Source organism: Danio rerio, chromosome 24 (assembly GCF_049306965.1).
Source record: "Danio rerio strain Tuebingen ecotype United States chromosome 24, GRCz12tu, whole genome shotgun sequence".
NCBI lineage: Eukaryota > Metazoa > Chordata > Actinopteri > Cypriniformes > Danionidae > Danio > Danio rerio.
Window position 1 is genome coordinate 45,655,001 of NC_133199.1, and position 18,250 is coordinate 45,673,250.

The 18,250-nt window shown below is 36.8% G+C and overlaps 2 protein-coding genes across 5 annotated transcripts in view; one reads left to right on the forward strand and one right to left on the reverse strand.

The window, feature by feature from the left end:
- lama1 (laminin, alpha 1) overlaps positions 1 to 8,373 on the forward strand; it is a 95,019-nt gene extending 86,646 nt beyond the window's left edge. Inside the window, exons 58-64 of one of the 2 annotated variants that reach the window (XM_073940507.1) lie at positions 222 to 411; positions 2,414 to 2,566; positions 3,208 to 3,361; positions 4,760 to 4,893; positions 5,229 to 5,445; positions 6,638 to 7,224; positions 7,634 to 8,373. In XM_073940507.1, coding sequence (XP_073796608.1) covers positions 222 to 411; positions 2,414 to 2,566; positions 3,208 to 3,361; positions 4,760 to 4,893; positions 5,229 to 5,445; positions 6,638 to 6,789 — 1,000 coding nt within the window. In that variant the 3' untranslated portion in view covers positions 6,790 to 7,224; positions 7,634 to 8,373. 2 annotated transcript variants of the gene reach the window in all.
- Positions 8,374 to 8,666: 293 nt separating this feature from the next.
- Positions 8,667 to 18,250, reverse strand: part of arhgap28 (Rho GTPase activating protein 28) — a 47,531-nt gene continuing 37,947 nt past the window's right edge. For 2 of the 3 annotated variants that reach the window (XM_073940329.1, XM_073940330.1), the window contains exons 11-15: positions 15,542 to 15,739; positions 14,923 to 15,048; positions 11,860 to 11,987; positions 11,720 to 11,784; positions 8,667 to 9,886 (exon numbers count right to left, since the gene is read on the reverse strand). In XM_073940329.1, coding sequence (XP_073796430.1) covers positions 9,807 to 9,886; positions 11,720 to 11,784; positions 11,860 to 11,987; positions 14,923 to 15,048; positions 15,542 to 15,739 — 597 coding nt within the window. In that variant the 3' untranslated portion in view covers positions 8,667 to 9,806. 3 annotated transcript variants of the gene reach the window in all.

Sequence of the window (18,250 nt, forward strand, 5' to 3'; positions counted from 1 at the left end):
TATTGACCTTAAAATGGTGTTTAAAAAATTAAAAACTGCTTTTATTCTAGCCGCAATAAAACAAATCAGACTTTCTCCAGAAGAAAAAGCATTTTCAGACATACTGTGAAAATTTCCTCAATCTGTTCAACATCATCTGAGGGATATTTTAAAAAGAAGACACCGCTGCTCTTGTACATCCGCACTAATAAAGACATGTTTGATTGTGTTTCTATTCTCAGTTTTGCAGTGAAGCTGTCGGTGCGCACGTTTGCTCACAGCGGCGTTCTGTTCTACATGGCGAACACAAACCAGCAGGATTACGCAGTTCTGCAGCTGCAGGCCGGACGACTGCATCTGTCCTGTGACCTGGGCAAAGGAGCGGCCAGCGCCACGCTCAAAAACACCATCAGTGATGGACGCTGGCACACGGTCAGTTCAGCAGCACACACATTCAAACACACTGCACTCCTAAATCAAGAAGCATTATCCAGACATGCAGAAAATATAGTCTTGTTTTCAGAAATAATGAGTCAAAATGAAGAGAGCTTTACATGATCAGGGTGTCCACGGGGAAATTTAGGGCCCTTAAAAAGTCTTGAATGCTGTTTTACAGGGTATTAAATCTTGTATCCTGATGCTGAAGTTCTGCCTGAATTTAATCGTTGAATATTAAGATGCTCAAACAAATCCTGCTAGATGTGACGTCACGCTGCTGTGTTTACTGCAGTAACCAGGCAAACACTGTTACTCCTGCTGTTGTAAAAGTGGATTAACATTTTTATTCAGTATATAAATATAGTTTTAGGTAAGGATTCACTTCTTGCCATCAGTATTTAGTGAATATACTGCAAGTTAAAATGCCGCCAATGTTATTGATTGAAACCTGAAGTGGTGATGAGGTCTCAAAGAGTCTTAAAAAAGGTCTGAAAAGGTGTTGAATTTTCAATCTCTGATTCCCGTATATACTCTGAGTAAAACAAGCAAAGGAATCTGACAATAGAGGAAGCAGAATAATCTTGTCTTCGCTTTGAAATAAAATTATTTCGCTTTCCCCATTGGCAGATTATTTTGCTTGTTTTAAGATTAAATTCACTTAATTTAGACTCACATACCTGTCAACATTGGGATGTGAAAATAAGGCATTAAGGAATTACCATGAAAACACAAATGACTAAATATGTTTTTTGGAGCTGTTCTATTGTAAATAAACAGTTAAATGGTCAGTAATATGTTTTATTATTATTATTATTTACAAAAGAAAAAATAAACGGTAGGTCTATACAATAACAGCAAATACATTAGCAAACAGTTCAGCTTATTAAAATGAATAGCTGTTATAATGAAACCGGGTCAAGCTATTAAATCTCATTAGCCGTTTCTCCACTGTATAACCTACACATGCTGATTAAAGAGCAACTAATGAATCTCATTTAATTGGATTTTTCGTTTGATTACATTAAATAACAGGTGTCACTTTATGAATACACAGATCTAACGTTATAATGAAAGCATTCGATTGCTTGTTCATGCTCATTTAGCATAAAATTAGTTGTGTTTGGAAAAAAAACCCCACCAAGATCGACATCTTTAGATGTTATTATTATTAATTATCTGTATATGTCTGTTTAAACACGCACCCAAAACCCAGACTTTTGCTCCGCTTTAAATCGCATGTGCAGAATCAGTTTGAGAAACATCATGTGTTCATCACTATGGAGCACGTCAGCTGACAGTCACGCACCGCTATATGACTGTATTGAGTATTGCATATGAAGGGGAGTCGGCACCTGTAATGAAAAGGAAAGGAAATCTCGCCATTTTTATATTTATTTCTAAGTGTTTTTATGCCTATATAAAGCGAAAACACAGAACAGACTCGCATTTACGAGCAGGGGCGGCCCCTGGTGTTTCGGTGGTATGGGTTGCGTATAGGCAGGATCGGCTCTTTAATGTTTATTTGCCACCCTTCAGAGAAATACTGAAAATACAGGAGAAATACCTTTACGGTATGATAGCGGGATAGAACTGTAAAGTACGGGAGAATCCCAGGAAAAATGGAAGGGTCGACAGGTATTTTTGAAAACAATACTATATTTTATTCTTGTCTAGAAAATGCTTCTTTATTTAAGAACCTGTAGATATTTGGATTAGAAACAAGACTAAAACTCTAAGTAAGAAAAGCATTTTTTGCAGCGCATGACCATATGCTAAATAAGAAATAATGTTTCGAGATGAACCATGATTATATGCTAATTAACAGCAGAGGAAATCAGCTTTCCTCAAAAGATTGGAGATGTTTTGGAGGCTTTAGAAGATCATTCCACCACTGAGGAACGGAGAAATGAAAGGTTCTGGAAAAAACACAGGCATGTGTGAATAATGAATAACAGTGTGTGTGTGTGTGTGTGTGTGTGTGTGTGTGTGTGTTCAGGTGAAGGCCGAGTTCAGTAAGAAGACTGTTGTGGTCAGTGTGGACGGGATTGAATCTGACCACATCTCTACTAAAGGACACACACTAGACGTCGAGGGGAAGTTGTACGTCGGTGGACTTCCTCCCACATACACCGCCAAGAGAATCGGAAACGTAAGTATTTTAATTATTATCTATTATTATATTTTATATTTAATAATTGTATTATTATTAACATAATTAAACATATATCATTTCTCCCTCAATGAAAGAAGAAATGCACAATATATCATCATATCCTAATGAGCTAATCAGTGCTCATTTTAATGTTATTGTTTTTGGTTTAATAACAATATTAGGCTGATATCTGTAAACTGATCAATTCTACTGCTCTCACTTCGCATGCTTGCTGCCCACATCTGCTTTATTGTTTTATTGGCATTCAGATTCTGGTTAATGTTCAGTTACTTGATTTTTTGTGTCAGGCAGTGTGTTTTATCCATGTTAAATAAATTTGCTCATAAAAAATAGTTGATTAATAAAGTTCAGAGATCAAAAACCTTTCTGAAGTGAAGATTGAAAAATAAAATCAGTTTATTTCTAGAGCACATTTCATACACAATGGCCATTCAAAGTAATTTACATGAACAAAAACTGATTAAAACAGAATAAAAGGCTTTAAAAGAATGAAAGTTTTAAGGAAACAACAGAAGTATAGTGGCATTCTGTCTGCCTCTGGTTATCAGTTATTGATATGGGTTATGTATTCCTCATCAGTGCACCCCTCACAGTGCTTTGCTGTGTTGTGTCCTCAGGTGACCCACAGTGTGGCGGCGTGTGTGCAGGATCTGACGTTTAACGGTGTTTCAATGAACCTGAATAATCCGCTGTCATCTCACGCCACCGGTTTCTGCTTTAGCAACGCTCAGGACGGCACGTTCTTCAACGGCAGCGGATACGCAGCTTTCAGTAAGCAGAGTTCATGTTGAACACCAAGCAGAAATCTCAGCGTACACTGAAATTAAAAACACTATCAAAACCATTTTTGTTACTTGAAACACAATTGATTTTTATTTAAATGTAAAAAAAATCTAAATAAAAATGAAAGTAAATATTTTTATAAAGATTTATATTTACACAGAAATATTTCTATTTACTTCAACTTCATTCATTTTCTTTTTGGGTTCAGTCCCTTTATTAATCCAAGGTCGCCACAGCGGAATGAACCGCCAACTTCAAAAATCAAACCACTTTTAGTGTCACATCATTTGATTTTTGAAGTTGGCGGTTCATTCCGCTGTGGCGACCCCGGATCAATAAAGGGACTAAACTGAAAAGAAAAATTAATGAAGTTGAGGTAAATGGAAATATTACTGTGTAAATATAAATCTTATCCAGCATATGTTTTACGCAGCAGATGCCCTTCCAGCTGCAACCCATCACTGGGAAACACCCATACACACTCATGCGCACACATACATACACTATGGCCAATTTAGCCAACCCAATTCCCCTGTACCACATGTGTTTGGACTGTGGGGGAAACCGGAGCACCCGGAGGAAACCCACACAAACGCAGGGAGAACATTCAAACTCCACACAGAAACACCAACTGACCCAGCCGAGACTCGAACCAGCGACCTTCTTGCTGTGAGGACACAGCACTAACTACTGTGCCACTGCGTTGCGCTTACTTGAACTTGATGTACTATGTATTCCTATTAAAAAACTAATGCACCCTCCCTGCCTACAGGGTCTCCATGGGAGGAGATATTTAAACTGAATGTTCATATGAGTGGGGTCATGTCTGATATATGCAATCATCTTGTCAAAGGATAACTCTCATAACATTAAAGCTATCAGCGCCTGGAAGAGGAACTTGGCTTAGAGTTTGAAGAGTGCAGTATTAGACAGTGTGCGCACCTCCACTTCATTCGCTACACTGAGTGTTGTACATTTTAACTAGTAACAAAATTAAAATGAAATTAATAATAATATACATAATATGAGGAGCTTTCTGATGTGTAAAATTAAGCAGATCAATCTTATATTACTGATAAATAACATATGCATATTAATCAGGGCGGTAAAATACATATTTATTAAACAATCCAGTTTACACAATAGACACTTCTTGATTCTGTAATCGTATTACTTTTCACAAATAGATCATCATAGAAAATCAGCAGCTGACCTATCTAAATTAACAGGGGTAAAATTACATACCTCTGTTCATTGAATGGAGACAGTACACTTTATAGACAGTAAACTAATGAAAGAAGAGAATTAGACATGCCGTGCTTTCATTCAAAATAAGAGTGCTTTCAGATCTTGAATGTGTGTGTGTGTGTGTGTGTTTTCCTGCAGTGAAAGAGGGCTATAATGTGGGCTCAGACGTGACGGTGAGTCTGGAGTTCCGCTCCACGGCGCCGGATGGTGTTTTATTAGGAATCAGCAGCACTAAAGTGGACGCCATCGGCCTGGAGCTGCTCAACGGACAGGTCAGTGTTCGCTCTACAGTGTCCAATAAACAGCGTTCCCACCACGGGTCATTCATTTCTGGAGGTTTAAAAGGTTTTTCCACACATTGAAAGTCAGGAAATTTGTGTTTTTATTTTTATTATTAATTGTCATTTTACATTTTTGTTTGTCGCATTAAATTTTAGTTTCCATTTATCAAAATGCGATTTTTTTCTAAAAACGTAAAGTAGATCCAGCAGGTTTTTATCTCAGAATTAAGTTTATCAGCCCGATTATCAGTATTAATAAAAATTAATGGGCATGATCAATAAACACACATTGATGGTGTTGAATAACGTGTTTCTCCTCATCTCAGGTGGTGTTTAATGTGAATAACGGTGCGGGCCGCATCTCGGTGAGCAGCAGGAGCAGCGTATCCATGTGTGACGGACGCTGGCGCACTCTAGTGGCCAAAAAGCAGAAGCACAGCTTGAGTTTAACGGTGGACGGTGTGACGGTGAACACGGAAAACCCGCACTCCTCCTCCACATCCGCAGAGACCAAAAACCCCATATATGTGGGAGGACATCCAGGTACTGCCCCAGAATACTGCGCGCATCTGTAGCTCTGACTGGAGAACTGATCCAATTGAGGCTTGTTAAATCAAAAACTTTGGTTGTAGATGTGTTTTTCGCTCATATGCTGAAAGTAAATTTCACTAAATATATTTATCTATGTACTGTATATAAAAAAGAGGTATTTAAAACATTTAATTTAGATTGTTTACTGATGATTTTAAAATAAACTCTTGTTATTATAGTATTTTTGAGTGTGTTCTGTGATACTAAACAACATTACAATAACAAAAATATACTTAAAAATAATACTATAACACTAATTGAATTTTAAAAAATTGTATTTATAATAACAATAATTAATTTTAACATCATCAGTAAACAGATATTGACACACCAATAAAACAACCACAAATGACAAATTAAGAATATTTAAACTATAAATTAAATTAAAATATTCTATAAAATAGTCTGTTTAGCAGTACTATTTAGCTAATTATTTCCATTACATTATTCATGCATGTATTATTTATGTATATCATTATTATTATAAGTAAACATTACATTTTAATTGTACTGATTTTTAAATAAATGACTTTTAAATTATTAAATTTGATTATTTTAAATGGGTAAATTATTACTATTAATATTATTTCCGTGTCATATTATATATATATGTCATATATTCTTATTATATATTAAATATTTGTGGTAGTTTTATAAAAAATAAAATTTAGATTAATAATTTTATTACATAATACATTTATATTTTATTATTATTATTATTATTATTATTATGTAAACATTAAATTTTAATTGTTCTCTGATATCCCTGATGATTTTTAAATTAAATACTTTTTAAATTATTAGAGTATATTAAATTAGTAAATTATTACTATAATAGTATTTTAAATATTTTAAATTATTATTTATTCTGTTTTTTAAGTCAATTTCAATTTCTAATTTTCTTATTATATTAGTAGTATTATATTTTAGTGGCATTTTAATAACATCACTCTTTAGATATTAATTTAATTAATAATGACATGACGCATTTCTGCATTATTTATGTATATTACTAGTATTATTATTTCCACACAGTCATCTGTTCTTCACAGAAAGAACAATATCAGCATGACTGTGTCAGAGCATTTGATGTGTTATCTCTGACTGACAGTGTGTGTGTGTGTGTGTTCTCTCTCTCTCTCAGCGGATGTAAAGCAGAATTGTCTGAGCGTCAGGCAGTCGTTTCGTGGATGTATGAGGAATCTGCGAGTGTTTAAGGGTCACATCACCGATGTGCTGGACTTCAGCTCTGCGTTCACACTCCTGCACGTTTCCCCTCACTCCTGCCCTGCGTAAACACACACAACAGCTGTACCTGTAGAGATATCAGCCCTCCTGTGTGTTTACGGCTCACTAATGACACATTTTACCAGCAGAAACTAAATATATCAGTGATTTTACCTTCAGCTCTGGGGACAAAATCTGTTTTCATGAAGACTGAACACATTCAGGAGACACACTACTGCAACTGTCAGAACACAACTACTGGCGCACACTGACACACACACACACACACACACAGTTCAACATACACCTCCCAAATACATGCACACTTTGCAACACACAAATGCACACTCTAACACACATCTCCCCACACACAAACACACACACATGCACATTGCAACATGCACACTCAAACACACACACACCAACGCGCTCCAACACATGCACATTCCAAAACACACACCCAAAAATACACACTTCAACACACACACACACACACCCCTAAACATGCACACTTCAACACACACACAACCACCAAACACACACACACACCTAAACATGCACACTTCAACACACACACAACCACCAAACACACACACACACACACCCCTAAACATGCACACTTCAATACACACACAACCACCAAACACACACACACACACCTAAACATGCACACTTCAACACACACACACACACCCCTAAACATGCACACTTCAATACACACACAACCACCAAACACACACACACACACACACCTAAACATGCACACTTCAATACACAAACAACCGCCAAACACACACACACCCCTAAAAATGCACAATTCAACACACACACAACCACCACACACACACCCCCCTAAACATGCACACTTCAATACACACAACCACCAAACACACACACACACACACACACACACACACACACACACACACCACCAAACATGCACACTTCAACACACACACACACACACACACACACACACCCCTAAACATGCACACTTCAACACACACACAACCACCAAACACACACACACACACACCCCTAAACATGCACACTTCAATACACACACAACCACCAAACACACACACACACACACACACACACCTAAACATGCACACTTCAACACACACACAACCACCAAACACACACACACACACACACACACACACACACCTAAACATGCACACTTCAATACACACACACACACACCTAAACATGCACACTTCAACACACACACAACCACCAAACACACACACACACACACACACACACACCTAAACATGCACACTTCAATACACACACAACCACCAAACACACACACACACACACCACCAAACATGCACACTTCAACACACACACATACACACCCACCCCTAAACATGCACACTTCAACACACACGAGTGTTGTCTACTGAGTGAACACTGATAATATACTGCACACTGATGAGGGAACACACAATCATTTACAGTGTGTGTGTGTGTGTGTGTGTGTGTGTGTGTGTGTGTGTGTGTGTGTGTGTGTGTGTGTGTGTGTGTGTGTGATGTAGATCAGATCGTTTCTTCTTCTCTTTAGTGAAGACTTCTAGAATAGAATAATCCAGACTTGTTAGACAGTTTACACTTGAGTCCTGTTAATAAAATACAGCTTGTTTCTTAGTCGAGAGTTTAACATCTCCGCCTCATCAACATTCTTCCTCTATCTGGAACATTCCTGAATGCTGATATCCAAACAAACACAAACAAACAAACACACACACACACACACACACACACACACAGGTCAGCAGAGGTCAGCTAGTGAAATGCTGTGCAGGTAAATCACTCCTCTGACCTCCTTGATAGAGCAACCGACTCCCATGCAGAAAGTCGTTGGTTCAATCCCAGCTCAGAGCGGGTTGGGTGGTGTTGGACCGGCAGGGTTACACACAGACAAATCTTGCATAACAATGGGGATTTCATGTGCTTTAATGGCATTCTTTCATCATGGCCTGCTGTTGCACTCTGTATTACAGCACAGACAGTAGCTCAGTGGTAGATTTCTCACATCCGGCATCATGACATGGCTATTTGTTCTTCTTAATACTCATGTTTGACACATTTCGGTTTCAGTGAAACTGAAAATAAAACATGTTCTCATGGCTTTAAATAACGTAAAGATGCACATTCTCAGTATGATCAAACACATTCAGCATGACAAACAACAAAAAGACTTCCACGAGGAAACAAATCCAGTATAAACGTCATAAAAAAGTCATAAAAAAATCAACAAACAGTAAAATCAGCCTCCAAATGAAGTAAAAAAATCAGAAAAATCAGAGCATCAGAGATCATTGGCAGAGAAGATGACGAGTTATAAAGTAAAACTGTGCATAAATGTCCTTCACAAGTCATTTGGCTTCATTCCATCTCGCATAAGTGTCACGTTGTTCATAAATATGAATAATCCGGAAGTCCTTCATTAATCCCGTTAGTGTTTGATGACGATGGCGTTAATATTCATCTGGTTTAATTAGAGGTAATAATCCCCCGTGCAGATCAGCGGACAAGAACAGCTCATAATTCACACCAAGATCACTGGTCTTTAAATTGTGTAAATAATAAACTGGAGGAATTAATGGAGAATTAAACACAAATTCACAGTATTAAAAACAAAATCTACATCTTAACTATAAAAACTGAACTTAAACATTCTCCATTTCAGTAAATCACACACTAATAATAATGCACATAATCTGAGATATCTTCTCCTTTCATAAATAATAATGTGATTTTGGTGTGATTACAGTCCGCTCTTGTTCTTCACAGGGTTTGTAGTGTTTTAATTCCCACGGCTTCATCTCAGACATGCAGCGCATATGAACAATACAAAAGAATTATGCTACAGCTGGATAAATTAGTGCTATAAATATGTTATGTACATGCTATTTTTGTGTTTTTACACTGGCTAAAGTGATGAAACATGCGCTCTCACACACACACACACACACAGGCTCAATGACCAGCATTGAGCATCTCAGTGTGAATCCTAATAAGACCTGAGGGTCTCTGGGTTTGAGTAAACACGTGTGTGTTCAGTGCGTCTCAGGTTTTCACTTTAACACCCATTGACAGTAAGGATTAGCGTGGTAAACGTCTAGTAGATATGCGTCTGGATCCAGGCAGCGCTCGCCTGCAGTCAACAAAAACAAACGATTAATACATCATTTACACACCGTGATATACACTGAAATATTTCTGTATTAGGGCTGCATGATATTGGAAAATCTGACATTGCGATAGTTTATTTTGCTGTAATATGAATATAATCTCGCCAGATGATTTGAGTAGCTCTATTGGGACTGAAGATTTAATTAAATTAGATCGACTGGGATGATCAAGTCTTTTTCTATGCATATAATAAATTCATAAAATCATATATAACATAATATTTATAACACAATAGAACAAAAAATTAAATTAAATTAATTTATAATAAATAAAAATAACAAAGTAAATTTAAAATAACATGGTCATCATTCTATGAATAAAATATATAACAATATATTTATATTTTAGCATTGAATAATATTAAAATATAATGTAATATAATATTAAATATAATATTTAATCTAATCCTGCGATGTCACTATTGCGGATACACACATTGCGAAATCGATGCTCAAACGATATATTGTTTAACCCTAATCTGCAAATTATCACTTGTAGCTATAACTTTGACTTGGCATATATTGTAATATTAAAAATAACGAACCTGCGTGTGGAAAAGACGCGATATGTGAATGGCCCGCTGCTATGGTTAATCCAGAGTGCGTATTAGCCTTGGTGTAGCTATAAGCTCTGAACTGTTAACTTTTGCACAGGTGGCGTAACTTTGTTTAGTTGTAGCAGTTTTATTCTGTGCAACAGAAATATGGCATTGAGAAGCTTTTATGATTAAGTGTACAAATGTTATCAGCTGCTCGCGCCATTCGCTTAATGTCAGGTGACTCACGCTCTGCGCGGCCTTCAACTGCAGCTCGTACTATATTGAACAGACGCACGTAACTTCATAAATAAAGCGGCCGTTTTTTCGACTTAACTAAGATTATTTTTGATGTTTTGGTCACACTATTTGGAGGGCCGGATCAAATTGCCTCGTGGGCCAAGTTGAATAGCCCTGAACTACGAAGACGATATTTTCGCGTGTATGTAACATAGTAAACAATGTAACCAATACGTCTCCGGAAGAAACGGTGACGTAAGCAACTGAATAACCATCCATAATTCAACACTGAACGCGCTCTATGGGATGTTTTTCAATTCACCCTTACCTTTCATAATAAATGTACAGCAATGAATGCGTGAGTGTTTTATTACGATACTAACTACAGTATGTACTTTTTATCTAGCGCACATACAGTGTTTATAAAAATGTAATAATGGCTAAATGTTAACTAATACTTTACATGTGCGTTTCACAATAAACTTTTTCTTACAATAAATTATTCTGCTAGGTTTACGCCACGTGTAAGATTGCGTCACTCCCTCTAAATTAATCGCGGGATATTTTTTGACTTAGTTTGGATTGAACTTTTTAACTTGAGCGGAAGACGTGACTGTGGCAAATGCAGAAATTCGCATCTATTTACACGTTTATCTGTTCTTTTTACACATTTATCACGTTAATCTACTTGCGTGAATACTTAAAAGTTACATTCGGTGTTAAAAATGTACATTATTTACTATACATTATTATTTACATGTATTGTTAATCTTCAATAAATTAGATTTACTGTTAAAAAAAACACATCATGTGACTCTTTGATGCTATCTTAGTTGACAGATATCGAAATATAATGTTGATGATTTGCTTGCGATATATCGTCTGTCTCAGAACTTCTGTTATTATATCACTATTGTCGACAAAATATTGTGATAGTATTGTATTGTAAGTTAACCTGTGATTCACACCCCTAGTATTGCTTTATCGTAAATGTATCGTATGTAATAATATTGCGCTCACCGATGTTTCCTCCGACCTCGAACAGAAGCTGTTTCTGTCGTCGACCGCCACTCCGCGATCCATGTCTGCAAACACATTCACTGGTTAACGTAGGTTATATGATGGTATACGTTAAACCATGGTGTTTTTCGTTCACTAACCCTTTCTCTGTGTCAAAATGCGCAGTGATGTCTCTGGCTTTCATATCGGTGCTCAGCTGAATCGCCATTGAAACTTTGGCGTGAAGCGGCGCATGAACTCTGATGACCCCGTCACGAAGATCCTTCACCTGAGAGAGAATGTGAATTATTATTAATACTGTTGATAAATCAGGCAGTTATTGTGATAGCCTGTTTCTGCTATGGAATAAAAACCTAAATGCAACCTTGTTTGTCATTTTAGCTTAATTTAATCGCAAGATAGCAAGACATCAAATAAGAAACGCAATAAGTCTTATAATATCACTTCCTCCAGAATTGTTTATATAAAGTTTTTCTACCGTTTTACTTAAGAATTGTGAGATAAAACTATTTTGTTGAATTAAATGCCATAATTGTGAGATCAAAAATTTGGGAACACCTTTTTAGTTGTTTTATTTTTATGTTGAAAACATTAAGTTCTCAACGAATGTGCATCTATTAACTTAATAATAGTTTTATGAATGGAACCCTTCCTTATTTAAGTACACCTTACTAGTACCGGGTCGGACCCCTTTGCCTTCAGAACTCCCTTAATTCTTGGTGGCAGAGATTCAACTAACGAGCAGCTGGACAGGTGTACCTAATAAAGTGGCCGGTGAGTGTGTATAGCTGAGAATAAGTGAATGGAAGTGTTTAATTTGTGGTTTATTCGAAAATAACAACAACAGTTTTATGTTTTCCATGTTCCAATGTTTGTTTAAAACCCACCAAAAAGCCTCATATTACAAACAGGCTCATTACATAGGTGCTCGGTCTTCACACACTACAGTCAATATTTGTATTATTTATTTTTAAACCTGATGCGTTTTAAAATGCGTTTCACTTCCTGTTCTTGCTTCATCCATTAAAATAATAATCATATTACGATTTAATCAATTATGACCTTTCATTTTTTTTGTAACGCTAATGAAAGTCTATGAAAGGCGCGCGTTTCTCGCGGCACAACACCGGCCCTCCTTTTGGGACTGTTCACCGTTTCTGTAACACTCCGCTAGCAGATTCGCGCCAAAATGAATACAAATCAGTCACGCATTAATTCGGATTATATTTAAAAAGCGATTGATTAAAGACGAAAACAAGGCGTTCACAACAGATACAGTCATTAAAAGATCAACAATCTCACAAGGCTCATCGGCGACTGAGTATTATCCCACTGAATATTATACGAATATAATATTCATATATAATATATGAATATTAAATCACCTGGAGGACGTTATAACCTCTAAATACACCACATTCAGCAGGAAACGGACCTTTCTGAAGAAGGAAAACACTACAGACAAACGCAGGTATGTTAGGTTAATCACTTTCTTTCTCTTATGATGGATAATCCGACTCATACTGACTGATTTAAGAGATGTTTAGTGGTCGTTTCACACAAAACGTGCTCGAGTGACGCAAAAGATAACGCTTAATACCGTGTTAATAACCTTTATAACGCGTCTGGGGAACTGAGTATTTATTGACGTCAATGAATAACCGCTGAACCTTTATGAACAGCATGTGAAAATGTGCTTTCAGACGCAGAGATGAGCTGTAGTCAAATATATCTGAATAAATAAATATGTTTAAGAATCTATAATAACGTACTGGTGTAGTATAGTAGTTTTTATCATTAGATAGCAGTCTGCTCATTAAATGCTAAAAACCTATTCAATTGATTTGATGCTATAACTTAGTACTTATTAAGTGCGTACTTCACCGGTTATATCAATACTGCTGCCTAGTATGCCAGTTATAACACTCTATATTATTTTGATATAATCAGAAATGTTAGTAGGCCTGCTGGTAAAAATATTCTGGAAGTAAAACGTTAATAATGTATGTTCAGGTTTTGGTTCATAATCATGAATCAACATCTGTCGTTTTTCTGCAAAATAATTGCAATATGAATACAATGTTACCTCAGATGACTTACTATATGCAGTCATTAAATAAGTTGATCTTCTTTATTTTACTAAAAAATATTTAAATTGACTTGATGATAGTGCATTTAGTGCTGTTTAACAGTTAATCACAAAATCAGTTTGCATTTACATAATTTTGTGAGTATGTATATTATGTATATTTAGACACAACCTTGTATAAATGTATATAGGCTAAATGTATATATTTATACATAAAATATAACAATATTATATATAATATCAATATACATGTAAATATTTTTCAAATGTATGTGTGTGTGCATTTTGATATGAGCAATTCCAGCGTTATGGATGTGACATATGCAGTAAAAACTCAAAACATAAATTCGCATAGAAAGTATGTTAACATCATATCGAAATGTTTGTTTATATTTTCCAGAACAACTGACCACAGAGTTAAGAAACCAGAAAAAATATCCATCTGTAAACATGTTTTGTACTTTAAATGAGGAAAATAAACAAGCGTTATGGATGTGACAAAAAAGTCTGCGGGTTTACAGTATACAACATACTTTGTGGAAATTCTGTGAATTAAACTGCACAACCCAAAAGAAAGAATGATAATCAAAAGGAGAAGAGTTCTCTTTATAAAACAAAACTGGTTGATTTTTATTGAATATTTTCACATTTATGAGGAAAAAGTGTCATTATGGATGTGACATCTCTTCGTTATGGATGTGACCAATGTGAAATGGCCACTGGTGTGACTTTGGTAAATCAAATAGAATAGTTAGACAACACTGACAGATGCATTTTTGAGTATTTCTAAAGCACTGAAAAATACTTGCTTACCCAAAAAACTTAGAAATAGGTTCTGTATTTTGGTGAAATACATATGCATATATATATATATATATATATATATATATATATATATATATAATGTACATACACATATGTAAATACAAACTTATTTTGTATGCGATTATTCTTGATTAATAATTGAAAATCACAGTTTTTTGTGCATTATACGTAATAATTGTACACGCACAGATATTATGCAAATACAGATTTCATTTTGTGTGCAATAGTTGTATCATTGTGATTAAGTATTAGCCCCCTCATCTGACGATTAAATCCTACGATCACTCACTTCACTGCGCTCGCGGTCCTTCCACCGACTCAAAAGTCCACGTTTGCTCCTCTCGAAGCTCAGAGATTTCTTGGCCATCGCAGCATCGTTCATTTTTCTCACTTGATTGATGAGAAAACACGGAACCTGTGCATGCAAAAACACAGAAAACGACAATAAACATGATGATCAAGAGCAAACCGCTTACACGAGTCAGCTGAAACGCCTCATTAATGACAGTTTAAAGCAGTTTGTTTGCTGTTTTTGTCTTATTAGTGCGGTATAATCAGTGTGCACTGACACTGCAGTCCTCTTTTCCTTTTCTTCATGTGTTCAGAATAATGAGAATACCTCCATCATGGCAGAAATGTAAGCCAGAGCCGTCCTGCTTTCTGTTTCTGTATTCTCTCATCCAGTGCCGGATTCAACATGACGATGTTCATTGTAGATCAGCTATTTCATTTTTAAAAGCTAATTAACTCAACTAAAGGTAACGCATCAGCTCATTCTTTACTTAGAAAGGACATATTAGTACTTACCTGTGGTTACCTGTAATGCGTTACACCCAACACTGCCCAAAAACCAAACTGAACCATGAGACAGAAGTCTGTGTTGCTGGACCCATAATGTAGCCGCTCACCGTCCACAGCAGGTCCTGATGACTGATGAGGGTGCACACTATCTGAGCAGCAGCCAAGGCGCTCTTCACCTCCTCCTGTTTGGCGTTTTTCCCTATGTAAGTGAAGAGATTTGGGGCCACGATCATAGAGACGTTCCACACATTCATGCGGTTCTTCTCCTCGCACGCCACCACTTTCCTCAGGAACTCCAGCAGAGCCTGAAACAAACATCAGCGCAAACATTACGAGCTTTATTTCACTACTGCTGACATTATGCTCACATTCACACTGGAGGACAGGGTTGCCAAGTCTACGTTTTTTTCAGCAATGCTTTATTAGAGTTTTTGTCTCGTTTGTAATCTAAATATGGGGACGCAGTGGCGCAGTAGGTAGTGCTGTCACCTCACAGCAAGAAGGTCGCTGGTTCAAGCCTCGGCTGGGTCAGTTGGTGTTTCTGTGTGGAGTTTGCATGTTCTCCCTGCGTTCGTGTGGGTTTCCTCCGGGTGCTCCGGTTTCCCCCACAGTCAAACACATGCAGTACAGGTGAATTGGGTAGGCTAAATTGTCTGTAGTGTATGAGTGTAGATGAGTGTTTCCCAGAGATGGATTGCAGCTGGAAAAACATGCTGGATATGTTGGCGGTTCATTCCGCTGTGGTGACCCCAGATTAATAAAGGGACTAAGCCAAACAGAAAATGAATGAATGAAATCCAAATATCTCAGAATTATAGTCAAAACATCTTGTTTTTGACATAAGATTATTCTCTTCCCTCATAATCAGATTCTTTTACTTGTTTTAAGGAAAAAACTCGCTTCATTTTGACTGATTATGTCTAAAAATAAGACTATATTTTAACTTGTCTAGAGAATGCTTCTTGATGTAAGAGTTTTTAGATATTTAGTCTTGTAAAAGACACAAACTTTAAGCAAGGCAAGCATGTAAAATGCAGACTCAATTATGGGTCTAAAACATAAAGGGGATAAAAACAAATCTGCAGATTTTGGCCCACACAGATTCCATGTGGGTCTGGTCATTGTGCTGGTTATTTGTTGTGAAAACCTGGCAACCCTGCAGGAAACCTTCCCTTTCCATCCAGCCATTCGCTCTGTACTGAGGGATTATTCCTTCATTCCCTGCAGTCGAACCTGTGACCCGCATCTGTGCTGCTTTCAGCTGATTTCAGCACGTCACACACACACATTCAGCCGAATCAGCACTGAATTTACACATGAGAATATGGGCAGCAAACATGACGTCAAACAGCCCTGAATCTCCCTCTCAGGTGTGTGTGTGTGTGTGTCATAAATTAATGCCACTCGTCTGACCGGTTCAGCAACTTCAGCTCACAGTAGGTTCATTTAAACACTCCACAAACACACATTAGTCAGCTCTATAAACACATTCCAGAAGCTTCTGCTGCATTATTTACAGCCAGTTACAAACACTGCAAAACCCTGACCTTACACTGCGCAAAACATCATGTGAAAACACTATACAACAGATATATCAACAGTTGAGCTCAGAATTATGTATATTTTCCCCCAATTTCTGTTTCTAAACGTATAGTTTGTTCTGTAGACAATTCAAAACCCATATCGCTTATGGCAGGCATGTCCAAACTCAGTCCTGGAGGGTCGGTGTCCTGCAAAGTTTAGTTCCAACCCCAATCAGACACACCTGGGCTAGCTAATCAAGCTCTTAGTAGACTTTCTAGAAACATCCTTGCTGGTGTGTTGAGGCAAGCTGGAGCTAAAATCTGCAGGACACCGACCCACCAGGACTGAGTTTGGACACCCTTGGCTTATGGGGGTGTAATGGATCACAACCCAGGTTTCGGAACCAATTTTTTATTGGTAGATTAATCTTAAATTTATAACAGTTTCAATGAGATGGCCTCTCACGCCATTCAAATCACATATATGAAAGCATTTAGACTTGATGTGGGGATGTGGTGGGTTTCTTAGTTTATTATGAGTGTTTTCTGTCACTACTTGTTTAGTCTGCATTCAGTGTAAGCTGCACGATTAATCAGTAAAAGATCAGGATCTCAACACCCACGCAACATCAATTATAAATGATGCTGATTTGCATATGTTATTCATTCTAAGAGATTCAGTCTTTGGTCTTTTGAGTTAGTGATGAAGTGACAGTCAAATAACACAGCAGTGCTGGGAGAACAGTTTGTAGTTTATAACACCACTGATGTTTATGGTAAAGATTAAAATCACTGTCATGCATTTCACTTGACGCTCAAAAATGAAAGTTGTAGGCAGCAATTACATTATTTAATCAGCAGGTGGCAACAACCAGCCGTCAAAAATATGCCACTGAATAATTCTTCAACATTGATCATCCAGCAATGAAACATGAAGATTAATGAGTGAATAACTGGATCATTAATGAAGATGAGACTAAAAATAAATCTGGGCTGTCCTATGTATAGTGTTAGATTTCTACATTTAGAGTTATCAGCTACAGCAGTAGGATAACAGTGAATTTTCCCAGCACTGAATATTTTACTATTTATTTTTATTCAGCTGATTATTTCTTCATTTTATTTGTAATAAAACTACAAGTTCTCAGTTTTGTTTGTTAAAACCAAAGGTTTGCTGAAATGCTGTTTCTGAAATAAATGGAAAGTAAATTACATTAGTAATAACTAAGCCCACACAGAATCTGCGCGCACAGAAATCCGCAGATTTTTAGCCCATCATTAAGTCTATGTATT